We start from the raw sequence: 18076 nt of genomic DNA on the forward strand, positions 1-18076 counted from the left end.
CACCACACCTTTTGATTCCTCTATAAGCCTTCTAAGACAGCCCTCCCACTTACAAGAGTGGAAGCCATTCAGTAAGATCTCATCTTTTTCTGCTCCTTATCTTTCCCTGTCTCCAATGAAGAGGTGACCATTCTTGCCAAAGCTAATTCCTCTGCATATACTCTAGATCCCATTTCCACCCAACTCTTCCAGCAACTGCCCCCACTATCTTTCTCATCTTTTAACTACACCTTTTCTACTATGACCTACAACACATTCACATCTTTCTCAGTCTTAAAAAAAGATGGATTGATCTGACTATCCCCTCAGAATAAACTGTTTAAAAAACCACGTATTATCAGTTGACTCTTCATCTCTTCCTTTCAGACTTCCTGGGTTTCCTTAATCCAAACTAAAATCCCACCTTCTACAAGAAACCTTTCCGAATTCTCCATTGTTAATGTCTTCCATCTGTTTATTATTTCCTACTTATTCTATATTTATCTAGTATGTACATAGTTGCTTTCAGGTTGTCTCCTCCCTTAGACTGTGAGTTCCCAAAAAGGAGAGACTGTCTCTCCTAGAACTTAGCATAATTCCTGACACATGGAAGAGCTTAATGCTTTTCCACTTGACTCCACTTTCTCTCCTCTCATTCTCTTCCAGAACCTCTACAATCTGGCTTCCTACCTCATCATACAACTGAAATTACCCTCTCAAAAGTTGGCAATGTTGTAATTGGCAAATCTTTGTTTTTCACAATCCTCATCCTTCTTGATCTTTCAGTTATCTTTGACACTGTTAACCACGTGTTCCTCCTGCATTCTCTCTATAGGTTTTCATGCCACTGTTCTTGCCTGGTCTTTTTTGATCCCTCCTTCTCAGTCTCCTTCCCTGCATCTTCATTCAGTTTATGCCCTCTAATTCTGGACCCTCTTGATCTCTCACTGTACTATCTCTATCGGCCACTTTTTCAGCTCCCATAGATTCAACTATGTGTATGCCAATAATTCCCAAATATATATATATATGGCCCTAATTTCTCTCCTGAGCAAATCCCGTTTCATTCAACACCTGCCTTTTAAATACCACAAAATGGCTGTCCTCTGAGGCCTCTCAAACTCAAAATGTCCAAACTAGAACTTATTATCTTTTCCCCCAAACTCTACCCTATTCCCAGCTTTCCATTTGCTGTCTAGGGAACACCTTCCAGATTCAAAACCTGTCTGTCATCTTTGTCTCCTCACCTGCACTAATCCCATTGTCATTTTTACCTTCACAACATGTTTATTTTTTCTCTATTCACAGAGGCCACATGACGACCTAATACACAACCTTATTACCTTTAACCTGGACTATTACAGTGGTTGTTCTGCCTCAAGTCTCTCCCCACTCCAATTAATCCTCCACTCAGCTACCAAAGTTATTTTCCTAAACAGGTCTGACCATGTCATCACCAATTCTGCTCTACCATGAGCTCTGGAGATCCCTATTTCCTGCAGGATTAAATATTAAATGCTATTTGGCATTTAAAGCCCTCACAATCTGGCTTCTTCCTACCTTTCTAGTCTTTTCACACTTGATTCCCCTGTCAGATACTCTATGATATAACTTATTCTTTGTACCTCATACCCAACACTCCATCTCCCAAACCTGATAAATGTCGGATATCATAAGTACAGTTTTGAATATACTGAATTTAATGTGCTAGGTGAAAATAAAAGTCTGACGATCAGGAAAATTCACCACTGTATGTGCAGATTTGGAAGTCTTCTAATTAGAGAAGCTACTTCAGGCTCTGGGATTGCATGAGACTGCAAAAGAGAAATGGAGGCAGAAGACATATTCTTGAGGAACATCAGCAAAAGAGACGAGAAAGGAAGTTCAGAGAATTAAAAAGAAGGTGATAAGTCTTGAAAGTCAAAAGTGGAAGGAACATTTATAAGACAGGAGTTGTCAAGTCTGTCAAATAGTGAAGGTAATCTGATTCAAATTAAGAAGGATTATGACTGAAAAAAAAGTAAGGACGCCATTGGCCATAACTACATTCAAAGCTGAAAGCTTTCTTAAGAGTTTGTGAGATATGCTCATATTTGTGGACAAATGAGGAGTCAAAGAAAAGAAACTGAAGAGACACAAGAATGGGGTTGATTACTGGTGCAGCTATCTAAAAGGAAAGAAATGAGATGCACTTAGCAATGAGTAGGGATGGCTTTTCTTCTGCATCAAGAAGAAGGGAGAAGTCATAATACCAGTGAAGTTTTGAAGGAGGGAATGGAGGAAGCTTCTACAGGATTAGCCTCCAGTCTCACTGAGAAGATAGACCATAAGTCATCACCAGTTAGGTAAGAGGATGGAGGAAATGAATAAAAAATGAAAAAGTGTTGTAGAGTTGCTCTAGGCAAAGAAATAAAAGGTCAATATGGTCAGAACAAAAGTACTGTCAACAAGAAGGATCCAGAATAGCTTACACACCATAAATTTCCAGTGGGTGAAATCAGCTCTATTTTGAAACTTTCTCCATGAATAATAGCCAGTAGTCCAAGAGTAATACTGAAGAAATGTGATGAAGGAGTAAATGGGATAAAAAAAACTGCATAGACTTTGAAGGAAGAAAAGTAAAGAAATGGTTTGGAAGCAACAATTAATATTATTATTCAGTTTATGATGAAACCAATTAAGTATTTTATTCTTCTGTTCTTTATTTTCTTCTGATCGAGGCACTTCTCTCACTTCAAGAATCCTTCTCCTTGTATCTAAACCAGGACCTAAAAGAAGCCGCTAAGCCACTGCAAGAGAGCAAAATAACTGACCCAGCCCAAGGTCTGAGAGATGGGACTGGAGGTGTTGAATGTTTTCCTTTTGAAAAAGCTGTTTTTGGGGAGAAAATAAACCTTAGCTGTTTGTGACACACACTAGTAGGACAGGAGCTAAACACCTCACATAACAGTAAATTTTCATATGTATATTTACATTTTTCCTCCTTTCCTTTTCCCTTCAGAGACTTCAAATTTGGGGAGACTTTTCATTGAAAAGGTATCTGTTATCATTACTCTCCCATGGCACAGTGCTGTGGGAAATTATTTTTTAAAAAGCAATACAACACAGGAAAAAAAAGTACTAGAGTAACAATCATCAAAAGCCATCTGCCACTAATTAGTTTTGTGCACTTGAAAAAAATTGGCTAACTTTTCTAGATCACAGTTTATCTGTAAAAAGAAGGGATTGGACTAGATCATTACCTAAAGTACTATCTAACTCTAAAATCATGTTTTTAAAGCATAGACATGAGCTCCATGAATTTCTCTAGAAAAGTATAGGCGTGGGAAATGGTCTCTACAAGGGATTCCAAGAAACCAAGTTGCTGTACTGTCTTTTTTTACTGTAAAAAATAAAATCCTTAATCTATAGTACGGGTTCCCAATCTTTTTTTTTATTTATTTGCCCCAAATGGGAGAAGGGAGTCACTAGAAACAAACACTTTCGAGAAGAGACAAGGTCAACTGTAGGGGGAAAAGATATAGGGTAGGTCTGAGGGCAATATAATTAGTATTATACAACATGATTACTATGGAAGTCTTTTGCAAAACAACACATATTTAGTCTGTATTAAATTGCTTCCCTTCTTAGTGGGGCTGGGGGGTGGGGAGAAGGGAGAGAAGCTGGAATTCAAAGTATTAGAAATGAATGTTGAGAATTTTTATTGCATATAATCGGGAAATAAGAACTACAGGGATAGGGGTATGGAAATTCATCCTGCCCTGCAAGAAAAGAGAGAAGATGGGGACAGGAGACGGGTGGGATGTGATGGAAGGGAGGGTACATTGAGGGAAGGAGTAATCAGAATGCAAAATATTAGGAAGCGGGGGAAGGGGAGTGATGGGGAGAAAAATTGCACATGTTACAAAGTGAGGTAAAAGCAATTAGTATTAAAACAATAGACTGAATTAATTACTGAGAATAAATCAATGACATCTTTAGTTTGGAGAAAAGAATTTCAGTATAAATTTCCAAGAGGAAGGTAACCTCAGGTAAAATTTGGCATGATGGAAAAGTCAAGGTTTTAATGTTAAATTAAATTTTATGATTGCCATTTAACCAGGAACTAGAACATGTACAGAAAGACATGTAAGCCACTTAAGACTTCCCTCAAAAGATGTTCCTTAGCCAAAGTGGAACAATGATCATATTTGAAACCTGGTTATTGGAACTTGCCATTTTTAGATGCTATGGGACTATTAAGGGACTGTTCTTCTGAGTCTAACTCCAGGTACGGGAAGCAAGAAAGGCAATCTGAGCCTCCAATACATGATGCCAGTAAGGTGATAAGATGCTGGTATGAACTGCATAGGTGATCTCAAGGGAAGGGTGGGAGAGCAGCTGTTCAGCATGGGCTGAGGTGGGATTCTCCTGACTCAATTTCCCCACTGACACCTGGCAGACTTTAAGCCTGACTGAATGCAAGTGGATAATCTAATCCTGCCTGGGGTTGTTGACATGAAGTTGGGGAGATACTGTATCCCTGCAATGTCTTTACTGTTGGTGGCAATTTCCTATAGTCAAAAGGTTTGTAAGCTTTTTTAAGGTTTGTAAGATCTATTCAATTATAGATTATGGGCAGGGGAACATCCGAGGTTGTCTAAAATTAAGCTATTAGGCATAGGACTTTAGACCAACAACATTAAGTTAGGGTCCTTTAATTCTTAGTAATACTGTGGAGACAATTAGGTCAAGAGCTTGTGAAGTTAGCAACATAAATATTATCTGTGTCTCAGTTGCTAAGTTTTAAAAAAAAATTCTTTTGTGGTCTATATTGTAAATGCTTTAAAAAGATGTATCACCTGACCAAAAGTTTTAATTGCTTTATCTGTTATAAACTGTGTTAAAAATAAATTAAATAAATAAATAAATAAATAAATAAATAGATGGATTTATTTGCCCCTTGGCTTTTAGTATACCTTCCAAACTTCCAATTCAACGTGAAAGGAAATAAACCCTGGAATTTACCACACACGTGTAATAAAAAATGAAACATTAATTTGTAATAAAGAAAATTTTATTCAGTAGATAACATTTTCAGTAACATAAAGTTGTTAAAGATTTATCAGAACACAATCAAATAAATTAGTGAGGTCCTTGACTCTGCTCCTTGTCAACCAAGTTTTATATTTACTATAATTTTGCAAATTCCCATATAATAAGTTCCATCTCCGGTTTGTTTACTGCTTTGGATGACTGTTTCAGGACTGGGAATCTTGATTCACATAAGTTATTGTAAAGAGAATTAAAACCTTATGAGCATAGTTAATAAGAATATGACATGCTTCTCCAAGAGCACACCAAAATTTGTATAAGTTCTATAACTGGAAATAATTAGCTCATCTTTCACTGTGTCATTTTTGCTGACTTTTCTAGCTCAACAAGAAAAGGATTTCATATTCCAAATTATCTATAACCCCTTAACAAACTTCTCATATCGCCTTCAGGTAAAATGTAGCCTCCAGTCATCACAATACTCCCAAGATACAAAATCAAAGCTCCCACTTACACTTAATTCACTGAACTATTATTTATTTTTCCCCCTAATTTTCTTTTAATATTATGACAACTGTCTTTTGATTGTGGTGGCCTACAAAAAAAAAGACAAAAGGCAAACAGGTATAAGAAGCTATTTTCATTATGTTAGAATGGAACCACAAAAATATTCTATTATCCCACTGAGTTCAGATTTACAGCAATAAATAACACTTACAATCTGTCTGGGCAGCATACTTAAGATCTCAAATGAAAATTCTTTTTGTGTCTGTCTCTCCATTCCCCCTATCCATTACAATTTTTTCATTCCTTTCTATCTCTATTACAACTACTTATCTAATTTGCTGGCTAATCATTATAGACTAGTTCCATCCTAGAACTGTAGAGGCCTTTAAACAAACTGAAAAAGATATGTACTAGGTCCTAAGTATACATAAGTGAAAAATGACACAATCCATTACTTCTTGGATAAATGACAGGATAGATAAAATATATACCTAAATATAATACAAAGTAGATAAAATATGATGCAGATAATTAATGATCCAGAATAATTTGAGAAAAGTAGAAAATATATTCAGCTAGGAGGATCAGGGTTTTATTACAGAAATCTTACATGAGTCTTATAGAAAGAGAAAGCTTTCTTTATACAGTTCTAGACAGAACCTGCCAGGCATGGAAGACAGCCTTCATTAAATCTATGAAGGTAGGAGATAAAGAACAAAATCAAGGAACAACAAGTAGTATAGTTTGACTGGAATGTAAGTGTATGTGAATGGAAGTAATGTGAAATAAGACTAAAATGATTTCTAAGTGGTTATGTCTTTAAGTATGGGCCCTTTCCCATTATCTCCTTAGTGCTTACTTACACTGTAAAATCTTAAGTCAGCAACAAATCCTCAAGTCAGTCAGTTTAAGTAGTTTGTTAACAGCATTGAGGATTTAAGGACACAACCTATATACAGCAGAAAGGCAATTACAGGTATATAAAAAAAAAAATACAGGGTCTAGTTTAAGAGAGAAGTCTTCCCTAGAGGTCTGTCAGTTCTAGACACCTTTGGTCTAGTTTATTTCAGCGTAGGTCAGCTTCCTAGCTCCATACTGTTTAAGCTCCCTTAAATGAAAGATTAGGCATAGGATGATAATAATATTAACAATTAAAATATGAATAGGCAAAACTGTTCTTTCCTTAACTAGAATTATTTCTCAAAATATTTTAAGTCATTTTCATAAAATTAAACTTTTATGCACATGCAAGATCATCAGCATAGTAATAGAAAGAACATTGCACTATGACATCTAGGTGTCCAGTTCTAGCTGTATCACATGCAATAAATGCTAATTGGTATGACCTTGGACAGGTCATATTTTCCCTAAGCCAGATTACCTTCACCTATAAATTGCTTTTTATAGTGGGGAAGGAAAATTACTTGGACAAGATCAGGAGTTCTTAACTTGGGTCTCTGAGTGTAGAGATAACTGTAATTCAATATAACTGGTTTCCTTTGTAAGCTTATGCATCTTATTTTATTTATTTAGAAACATTCTGAGAAGGGGTCCCATTAGCTTTGTCACAAAAAAATGTTAAAAATCCCTGGACCACTCAGGTCCATTCTAGTTCTAACATTATATGACTAATTTGTAATACCTCAATACTTTAAAATGCTTGAAAATGTTCCAAACAGACATACTCCAACAAACTATAAGTAGATCCCTTAACTCTCAGGTCATTTTTTTTTATATTTAAATGGGTTTTAGAGATCTACTAGATCAATCAAATACATTTATTTTACAGATAAATAAACTGAAAACTACAGACTCTGATTTACCCACTGTAACACAGTTCATAAAAACATCTAGGAATACAACTCAGGTCTCCTTAATCTTCCCACTATAACACACTTTTAATCAGCATTTTTTAAATGTCATGTTTAAATTTTTTATTTTATCAGATGTATTAGAAAGGACGCAGATTGGACATGGTGTTAGAAGACTTGGGATCAAGTCCTAAGCTGTAAGATCTTAGGCAAGTAACATCACTATTTTAAATCTCAGTTTCCTCATCTGCAAAATAGGCATAATATTTGAGGTACACACATCACAAGCTTCTTGTGAGAATCAAATAATATATCACTTTTTAACCACAAAGTAATTTGCTTCAACAAGTATATATTAAAGATCTGCCATGTGCAAGGCTCTGTGATAAACATTAGAAATACAAAGACAAAAGCAAGACAGTCCCTGCCCAAGAGTAGTTTATGTTATTCTACTGGGAGTACTATGCAAATTAATTTTGTTATATTATGATGATGACACTCGGAGCAGATTTTTTGATCTGTTCAGAATAATGATGTTGTCAGTTTCCCTATCTAATTAGTCAAATCACTGTACAAATTACACCTGACTTTCAAGCTTGAACTGTCTGTTCACCCACATATAGGTATCCTACTGTTCCAACCCAGAAGCTTAAAAATCAAGTGTATGAAAAATACTAATTCAGTCAGTCTTTATATAGCACTCCATAATGCTCCATGATACAAGATACACATGCCATAACAGTGCCACAGATACCAAAAACAAATTTTAAATTAATTTTGCCATTAAAAGCTCTGCCATTCACAAAGCAAAGGTATTTATTTGTTTTTTCTCTTTTGATCCAGACGTGCAGTTTCATCAGTATGTGGAACTGAGAATAACCTGGGGCACTGATAAACTATGTGATGTGCCCATTTATCACACAACCAGAATGTGTCATAGGCAGGATTTGAACTTAGAGCTTCCTAATTCCAAGACCAGCTCTCAATCTGCTATACACCATGCTGCCTTTCAGTGAAGTCAGAATTGTTATATTATAAATACACATAAATCAGTTTAAATGAAAAATAGCTACCATAATTGATTCTTACTCTTGCTCCTTTAGGTTAGTTTTTTACACTTCTCAGAAAAAAGGGTCCTGGTAAGAAATCCATTTGCAAAGTACACTGTCTCAAAGCCATTAAGATAATAAATACTTTTATATTAAATAATATTCACAGTTTTACATAAGAAAAATCCCAGATGTAAAATGCCGTTTCCAAGAGAGTAAGAAAATTCAGTGGCATACTCCCTCTTTCCAATGTAGTATTTAGGCTCAATACATCACTGCATTTCCTTCAAAGGCCTAAAAAGCTAAAAGAACAACAAAAACTTAATTTCACCTTGTCATCCAGTAATAGATCAAGACAGCATGATATGGCAGAAAACACAATTCTGACATTTTCTACTATGTGACCTTAATAAGTAAGTCACATACCTTCTCTATGTCCTAGTTTTTTTGCGTGTAAAATGCAAATGCTCGGACTGTTGTTCAGTTGTTTCAGTCATGTAACTCTGCATGACCCCATTTGGGATTTTCTTGACAAAGATGCTGGAGTGGTTTGCCATTTCCTTCTCTAGTTCATTTTACAGATGAGGAAACTGAGGCAAACAGGGTTAATTAAGTGACTTTCCCAGAGTTACACATCTAGTAAGTCTTCCTGACAACTGGCCTGGCCCTCTATCCTACCACACAATCTCGATAACCCTAACAGATGAACCAGATAACTTCTAAACTCCTATCTCTAAATCATATTTCTTTGACATAAGCTACAGTTATAAGATCCGGATTTTCCAGTATGGCTTCTACACCAATCATAAAATCACAGGATTAAATATGTGCATGCATGCACAAATGCAGGGTCTGAGCAAATACTGTGGGAATCACTTCATAATTAGGCTATATTAATGAGGTAACTACCATTCTTTATTATTAATAAGAATATTAATATAATGATATTAAAGTCAAGAAATTTGATGAGGGTAAGACAAATAAAAATAATTAACTGCTCCCAATAAAAGGTCAAGTGAAGTTAAAGATTATAGGCAATCTATATCACAGATAAACTGACTGGAGTCTATTATATAATGTAGAGTATAGGATATGGCTCAGAAGAACTACGAACATCCATAATGTAGGACCCAGAAATGTTTATGAGCCATCTGTTGTACATTCAGGGTGATACTAGGAAAACAAAGAGAAATTATCAGAACTATTCTGGAAAGGAAAAGGGGGAAAAAGGGAAGGAAGTTCCAAGAGAATACTGAATAGGGAATAAGGAAGCTGGATATCTCATCAAAGCATTATTACTCTCTACCTAATCTTTTGTCTTCTCTCCTTTGTGAAATACCAATCTTTGATCAAATGAGAAGTGGCCTTCTTCAACAGGCCAAAATTGGGGAGGAGAAGAGGGCAGCAGCAAGAAGGAAGAAAGAACAAAGATGACAGAAATCATAGAAGAAAGTTAAGGCATATCAGCTGAAAAAGTAAGTAAACTAAATTTTTAAATTGACAGAGAGTGGGGAAAAAAAATCTGAGCAGAAAAGGTTTGGGATATATTTTTCTAGGTGATGTAATCTCTTATCATTACAAGAAAAAAAGTATGCAAATTTATCTCTTAATAAGACCAAGTACTTCTATTTATCATAGAACCTAAAATGAAAGAAAATATCAAAGTTACTATTTCAGATCATCAAACATGAAACAGGGTAGAAAGGAAAAGCATTTTAGGAAAAAGGGAAAATGGGGCTTTGGACTCCAAAATCCTTACCAGGACAGTAAGCTATACTGGAAGAATGGAGAACTAGTCTGAAAGTCAGAAACTCTAATTTTTATTCCTCCACCCAAAGCAACATAGGAAAGAAATTTTTAACAGTGTGAACTGGGTCATTTTGCTACCAGCAATACCTTTCAATAAAGAATGTGACTAGAGTTAGTGAAATGGTACAACATTATTCCTGAAGTCTGGTATATAGAAAATAGTCTTATTCTCAATATGACACAAATGGAAAATGTTAAGAGGTTTAAAAAAAGAAAAGCCATTTCTTTAACCCTAAATAGAAAGTAGTATGATTAAACTGAAAACCACAAATACCTAAGGTAAAGTAAAACTTATCTTTGCATTCTAGGATGTCTTGAGCTCAAGCAAGTATATATTATCTTTTTCAAAATTTTTACTTAAAAAAAGATGTTACTCTGGTGTTTTTTGCCAGACATCCCCAGTCTACTACACAAATCAACATATTACTTAATGTAACAGTGCAATGCAATGTACTTCTGTGAAGCTGGAATAGCATTTAATTCTGAAAGAACTGATGAATATGAAATATTTTTGTTAGTAAGACTCAGTACATGTCTGCAATCTTTCATTTAGAGGCAGCACGATATAGTAGAAAGAACACTAATTAATATATTTTGAATCCCAAGACCTGAATTCCAATCAGTTTTTGCCATTTATCAACTTGCAACACTAGGCAAGTAACAGCTTTCAGTGCTTCAGTTTCATCCTTTGGAAAATGGGAATACTTAATATTACTTCCCTTGCAAAGTTGCTGAGAGGATCAAATGAGAAAACATCTCATTCTTTGTTAAATATAGAGCTATTTAAAAATCAAAACAATGATCTTTAAGGTTCCTTCCAACTCTAAAATAAACAAACATGTCATTAAGCACTGAGACAACGGGGATACAAACACAAAAGTGAAACAGTCCTTGCCTTTGACCAGCTTATATTCTACAGGCGTATGTATAAAATAGATATAACAAGGTGATTTGCTGAGGAAAGGCACTACTAGCTGTGCAATGAGGATACAATTCATGAAGAAGAAAGCATCTGAGTGAACCTTAAAGGATCAGGGATTTTGAGGGCCAAAAGCGAAGAGGTAGTGTATTTCAGGTATGAGAGAAAACCACTCCAAAAGGCAAAGACTGAGTATCATATATGAAGAATAGTATGGAGGCCAGTTTGTCTGGATCATACTATGTGTAGAAGGGACTACAATACAACAGAGTTAAAAAGGTTAGGACATGTGAAGGGTTTTAAATTTGTTTCTAGAGGTAACAGAGAACTTCTGAAATTTATTAAGTAGGAGAGTTACTTGGTCAGACTTGAACTTTAGGAAAATTCCTTTGACAGGTTTGCGGATAGAGGGGAAAAACTTGAGGCAGAAAGGCTAATAATTAGGAAGCTGCTATAACAGCCCATGTGAGAAACTACAAGGAGCTGAACTAGGACAGTGGCTGTGAGAGGGCAGAAGGGAGAATATCTAAAAGATGGAATGTATAGAGAAAGAAGATTTGGTAACTGACTGGATGTGAGGTGAGCCATAGTCAAGGATGACAAAGGGTTTGCTGTACAGATATGGTGGTCCCCTCAATAGAAACAGAGAAGTTCAGAAGAGTGGATTTAGAGGGAAATATAGTAAGTACTACACCGGATGTGTTGAGTTAGAGATTTCTATAGGGCATCCAGTTTGAAATGTTCAGTAGGCAGATGGTTTATGTGAGACTGATGTTCAAAAGAAACTAGGGCTGAAATTATAGATCTAAGAATCACTGGCACAGAGATCATCATTAAATTCACAGGAACTGATGAGGTCACCAAAAGAAAGAACATAGGGAGAGAAAAGGAACCCTAAAATGTCTGGTTAAAAAAATTATCAAACACGATATCAGAAAACTGGCTCTGCCAGCTACTACACCTTACACAAGTCCTTTAACCTGTCACAGAAGCACAGGATGAGAATTAGAAGAAATTTCAAGAGTCACCTGAGGACAACCCATAGGTAAGGAAGTAGGAATTCCTTCTGCAACAACTGGTAATCAAGCCTCCTCCTCAAAATTTATAGGAAATGCAACCTATTCAACTTCTGAACAACTCTAGTTGTGAAGAATGGTTTGGGTTTATTTTCCGTACAACAAGCTAAAATATGCCTCTCAGCAATTCTGATCCATTGCTCCTAGAACAGCCCTTTGGGCAGAGCAAAAAAAAAGGAAAGGCCCTTCCACATGAAAGGCCTCTAAAAGGGAGAAGGCCTAGCACATTTCCACTGAGACTCCCATTCTCCAAATGAAATACTCCATCTTAGTATGGCAGTTTCAAGACCCAACATCCTGGACCACTCTCTCCAAGGAGTTCTACAGTTCCTGACAATCACAGCATCTCAAAATGAACTAAGTAACCCCCCAAATGTGGTCTCAAGTCAGTGTAGTGTACTACTGCCTCCATTATGCTTCTATTTACTAATCCTCAGACTGCATTAGCTGTTGCTTACTAGCCTTAGTGACCTTAGACAAGACAATTAACATTCCCAGGGCTCAGTTCATTCATTTGCAAAATGACAACTTCTACGGTTCCTTCCAGCTCTAAACCAATGACTGGGGAACTACCCACTCCAGGCTTCCGTTTCCTCATCTGTAAAACTAGATGATTTCGAGAGTCCTTTCCAGTGCTAAAACTCCATACCATCATATCATATTCACAAAATGTGCTCTGTAAAGCAAGTCTTAGAATCAGCTACTTTCTATGACATGTAAAACTCCATAAACAAATTTACTAATAAAAGAAAATTTAAACATATACCTGCCTCAATAAGGGGTTAATAAAATCCATTCCTGATCAGAAATAGCAAAACCCACAGTTAAGACTAAGACTTCATTATAGCCAATAGCTTGCTTCAGCTCTCCCTTCCAAACATCTGTTGTGGTGATTCTCATCTTCTTTTTCCCTCTCTGGTCCACACCTTGGCAATATAATAATAATCCACATTTATACAGCATTTTACAGTTTAAAGGTGCTTTCCTCACAACAACCTTGTGAGGTAAGTAATGCAAGTACTAAAACTGAGAAAACCAGGAGAAGTTAAGTGACTTGCCCAAGGTCACACAGCTAGTTAGGGAAGGAACTAGGACTTATAATCAGAGCTCCTAATTCTTTCTACTCCACCAGGGTGTCTATAAATGACACACAAGCTGTGAGCACATTCCAAAAGATAGAAAAAGGGTATATAGATCACCAAACTACAATAGTCTCATGAGTTTATATTAAGAATTTCACTCAAATTCCAAGGTCAAAGCTAGTGCTCATCCACATTGCTGAGAAGAAGAAAGAAACTGAATTATGAAGTCAGTTATGTTAACAACTCTCGTATCAATAAGAAGAAAATATAACTGAATTTTACTTAGACTAGATGCCTACCTAACAATAAGAAAGTAGTAAGGGAAAAATAACATGTTCCACTGAGTCTAACAACTTTGAAACAGGGAAGGTGTATTTTATCTGCATTCCAAGTATCTGCAACACTTAACCTATGGAAAGAATAAAAAAAATATGGTCTTGAAATCTGTTACAAAAACCATACCTAGTTATTTTACATTTTACTCAAGGCAAATAATCTAAAAGAAAACAATATTTGGAAAGCTATGCCCTCTCTTAACTGTAAGAGTTGAATACAAATATGTGTGGAGATCAAATTTGCATGGTATAATATTAAAATACACATCTTGTTTTAAAGGCAATAGATATTTTAACACATTTCTGAAGAAAATGTTAAATTACATTACCAACATCCATAAAAGGCCAAAGCATAGAAGTTTAGAAAATGTTAGAAACATCAGGTGATGCAGAGTTAAGGTGACACTAAAGAGTTTTAAAGGAAATCGCATACAGACCAAGCTCTTAGCATAGTACAATTTTACATACTCAGCAAAAAGTCAATATTAAATGATCATGATAAACTGTTATTAATCTCAAATTAAATTCAATTCTGCAAAGAATTTATAAAAATCCCTAAGAACGTCACAGTAGTCTCCCACACTTACAGCCTTTACTCAAGGAAAATTCCAACGTACTAGATTTTACTGGAATTTTTGTACTTTACCAAAGATGTTTAATCTCAAAAATTAACCAACATTGCTAAGGTCTCCCTTCCTTCTGAAAGGGTCTGGGGAACTTTTTTCACTCTTGCATATTATTACATAAATAAGACTTCTTTAGGTTTCACTCTCTAATGCAGTCTTCAGTCATTTTACTGAACAAATTTACAGTAACTGAGAAATAAAGATAAATAAGACCCTTTTTTCATCACAAATGTATATTCATTACAGTTGCATTTAGCATACCAGATATTTTTTTTTTTTAAACTATAAAAGAAGGGTGGGTTTTTTTTAACCTTCTGGGTATCATGGATCACCTTTGGCAGTGTGGTGAAGCCTATGGGACCTTTCTCAGAAAACCAATTATACCAAAATACAGTTATTAAAACATTTTTTTTTTAAATGGATGAACTCCAGGTCAAAAACCTGTGTGATAGAAGGATTCTATTATTAACTTTTTAGAGTCTAGGTAACTTAAATGACCATGCCAAACCTGCCACTAATAAGCCATTTAGCTTCTCCAAACTTTAGCTATCCCAATTTGTCAAATAAGAATGATACTTATGGAGTTTTATACACTCCAGAGTCTTATGATTTCAAAACATCAAAGTGATAGGACCATTTAAAAAATGACAGCCTTGAGAGGAAGAACTATATGCAACATAGAAAACTAAATCCTTTTTAAGATTATTAATACTCACTATTAAGGCTGAGTAGAGAATTGGCTTTTTGGTGCAGATGATGGTCATGGAAAATAGATATTTCCAGCTGAACCCTTTTAAAATTCAATTCAGTTAATATTTCTTAAGCTATTTTGTTCTTTTTTTAGACTTAATTTATTCAGTTCTAAAAATCAAAATAAGTTTAGTCAAAGGCTGCATTTAACTTACATATGGCAATTTCATGTGAAATTTGAGTACCGTATGTTTCAAGATATCACAATGCTCCAACTCCAAAGTAATACTAATTTGAAATCTATTTTCTAAGCTCAAAGAAGCATCTTTTTCATACCAGCCTATTATTATAGAGGCAGTCTAAGCTACACTTAAGTTATTAAAGAAAGGAGAAAGAAGTACTATTCCTACATTTTAACATCTATTTAAATAAAATCTGGAATAGTCTTTCTTCATTTCCACTATAATGAAACAAGCCAAAGTACAGAGTATGTGTTCAGATAATTAATGGTCATATTTTGACTAATACACTCCCACAAGCTAAGAATGAGTGAAGTAACTTAAAGGTAAGGTAAGAGAGCAAGGAATATTTATTGTGAAGTTAGAGACTCCCCAACATTAACCAGTCAAAAGTTCCAGCTCTTTTCAATACCACATTACCAATAGACTGCAGGGTTGATCAAGTTTGAGTACACTTGATATGGATAAATGGAGGTTGAACTTTGTGACCAAAACTAAAAACCACTATATAGATCTTTCAGACAAATATAAAGTTTCAGGATGTTATAGAAACCACAAAAACCTAAATGTTGACTATTACTGACCTCTGAAATCAGTGCATGATCCTCACCAGAACAGATAAAGATGGTAACAAAACCAACATGCTCAAAAATAAATGCAACATCTTTAAAAATGTGATAAAATTAAGCATCCACAAAGAGAATGCTTTCATGGCAATGGGCCTAAGTTTGTGGATAGTATACAATTAAAACTTACCCAAAGAACTCAGGTTTGAATGCACACAGTATAAAAAAGCACAATAAACCCAAATCTATTAGGGTAAGTTTCAATTGTATACTAAGTTAGCCACTGCATAAGAAAACCATTAAGACTAGTAACTCCAGGAAGGTTTTTGAATTTAATATGTGTGTGTGTGTATATATACACATATATATGTGTGTATACATATATATACACACGTGTATATAATCTTATTACAATCAATGAGCACAGAGACGAGTACATGTATTAGCATTTAGTTCTATGTCATGCAAAATTTTACGTGGTTCAAACCAGACTATCAAACCCATCAAGTTCTGAGCTGAATTACAGCTCCACTATCAGGTTTCCCCAAAGTAATGTGTGCAACCTAGACAGCACTTTACTTTTCCAACACCCACTGAGCCAAGAGAATTGGAGCTTAAACAAGCTAACATAGTTACTAGTTGAAAAGTTTTTGCACAATGTTTTTAATGCACAAAATCCTCCAGTCACTAATTTTTCCAGCTGCCTATGCCATAAAACAACCTATTGGGCCCAGAATATTGTTTGTTGTGTAGAAGCCTCTGAAGGATTAATTCACTTGCCATGTGCCCTAGAATAAGTCACAAATGAAATTCAACCATTATCCCCAAATTTTTCTAAACCACCTAGCTGAGACTGCCTAAATCATGTTATCTACCTTTAAAGACTTAGGCTTAACAACAGATCAGCTCCCTCAAAACCACTAATAAGGTCAGTATTCCAAAGGGACTTAACTCCTTCATGCTTTCACTTTTTCCACATAAACAGAAAAGCCTTGATCTTGGAAAGAGAATAATAGCATGATTTCCAACTCCAACTGCTCAGGCATACAAGCTACAGGCACAAAACTGAAAAAAATCCATTCTGACGGAGGAGTAGAGGGACGTTGGAGCAGTAAACATGTCATCCAGCCCAGAAGGTTCGCCAAACATCTGGAACAGCTGCACTAGCTCTAAGGGGGAGGGGGTCGAGGAATGGTATGGAAGGGGTCGGAGGGGGGTGGAGGCTGCGATTATGCGTTTGGTTTCCTTCCTCGACAACTCTTTCCTTCCCTTTCCAGTATCCATCCCACTCCCCCCCTACAAATCCAAACCCCACTAACAAACCACCCAAAAGTAGAGGAAAAACGGGAGAATGGAGAGGGAGGGAGAACAAAGAGACGGCTCCACGAGTACCCGGAACAGTAAGGGAAGAAAAGCGAAATTCCTCGGGAAAGACAAAGGTAAGGGGGTTGGGGGGAGGTAAGACCCAGAAGAAAACACGCCCGCTGAGCGGGGCCAGAGGCCTGGGGCCCGGCCGGGCCGGGTCAGGCCTGGATGGCCCGGGGGGTGGGCTGCTAGGTGAGTGGGTGTCACAGGGCCCGGGAGAGGGCGCGGGGGTCGGGTAGGACGGACGAGCAGCAACACGAGGGGCCGTCCAGGGGTCGGGTCGGGCTGGGCCGGGCTGGGCCGGGCTGGGCCGGGCCAGGACTCACCGGCGTTCTGGTCCCGGGGCCAGAGATAGTAAGTGGCCGGGATCACGATGAGCCCAACGAAGGAGGTGAGGAAGTAGAAGAAGGTGTTCCCGCTGTCATCGTACTGGAACTGCTGCCCGGCCATGGCGACCCCCTCCTCCTCCTCCTCTTCCTCCTCCCCCTTCTCGCCGCCACGACCCCGCTGCGCGGTCGCGGCCCCGGCGCGGGTCCCGGTCCCAGCCCCCCAGGCTTCGTGTGGCGCAGCTAGGGCTGCTCCGCCGCCACCGCCGCCGCCCCCCACGCTACACTCACGGACACGCCGCCGCCGCTGTCTCCAGTTCTCGCGAGAGGATAATTTGCTCCCTCCCCACCCCCCACTTCCTCCGCCTCTCGGCCCCACACGCTAGCTAAGGAGACGTGGCGTGCGCAGCCGTGCGCTCCGCTCCGGGGTGGGACCTCACGAGGACACCGCCCCACACGCGGTACGCTCCGCCCACCGCGGCTTGCCCGCGAAGCACCGCCCCTTCCCCCAAAGCTCCGCCCCCTTCCACCGCCGCTCCTCCTCTTTCCCGGTTCTGGCAGCGTGAGGGTCTGGAAGGAGAGTAGGGGAAGCAGCTCTGCAAGCCGGCGACGCCTACCTCAGGCCTCCCTGGGGCACTGCAAACCTACCCTTTCCCCCTGGTT

The 18076-nt window shown here is 37.5% G+C and overlaps 1 protein-coding gene across 1 annotated transcript in view; it reads right to left on the reverse strand.

Annotated features, from left to right (window-relative positions):
* Positions 1-17811, reverse strand: part of SEC63 (SEC63 homolog, protein translocation regulator) — an 82443-nt gene extending 64632 nt beyond the window's left edge. The window contains exon 1 of the mRNA XM_072642987.1: positions 17414-17811. Coding sequence (XP_072499088.1) covers positions 17414-17537 — 124 coding nt within the window. The 5' untranslated portion in view covers positions 17538-17811. The remainder of the gene's footprint in view (positions 1-17413) is intronic.
* Between the last annotated feature and the right edge of the window lie 265 nt (positions 17812-18076).

This window comes from Notamacropus eugenii, chromosome 2 (genome assembly GCF_028372415.1).
Source record: "Notamacropus eugenii isolate mMacEug1 chromosome 2, mMacEug1.pri_v2, whole genome shotgun sequence".
Taxonomy (NCBI): Eukaryota; Metazoa; Chordata; class Mammalia; order Diprotodontia; family Macropodidae; genus Notamacropus; species Notamacropus eugenii.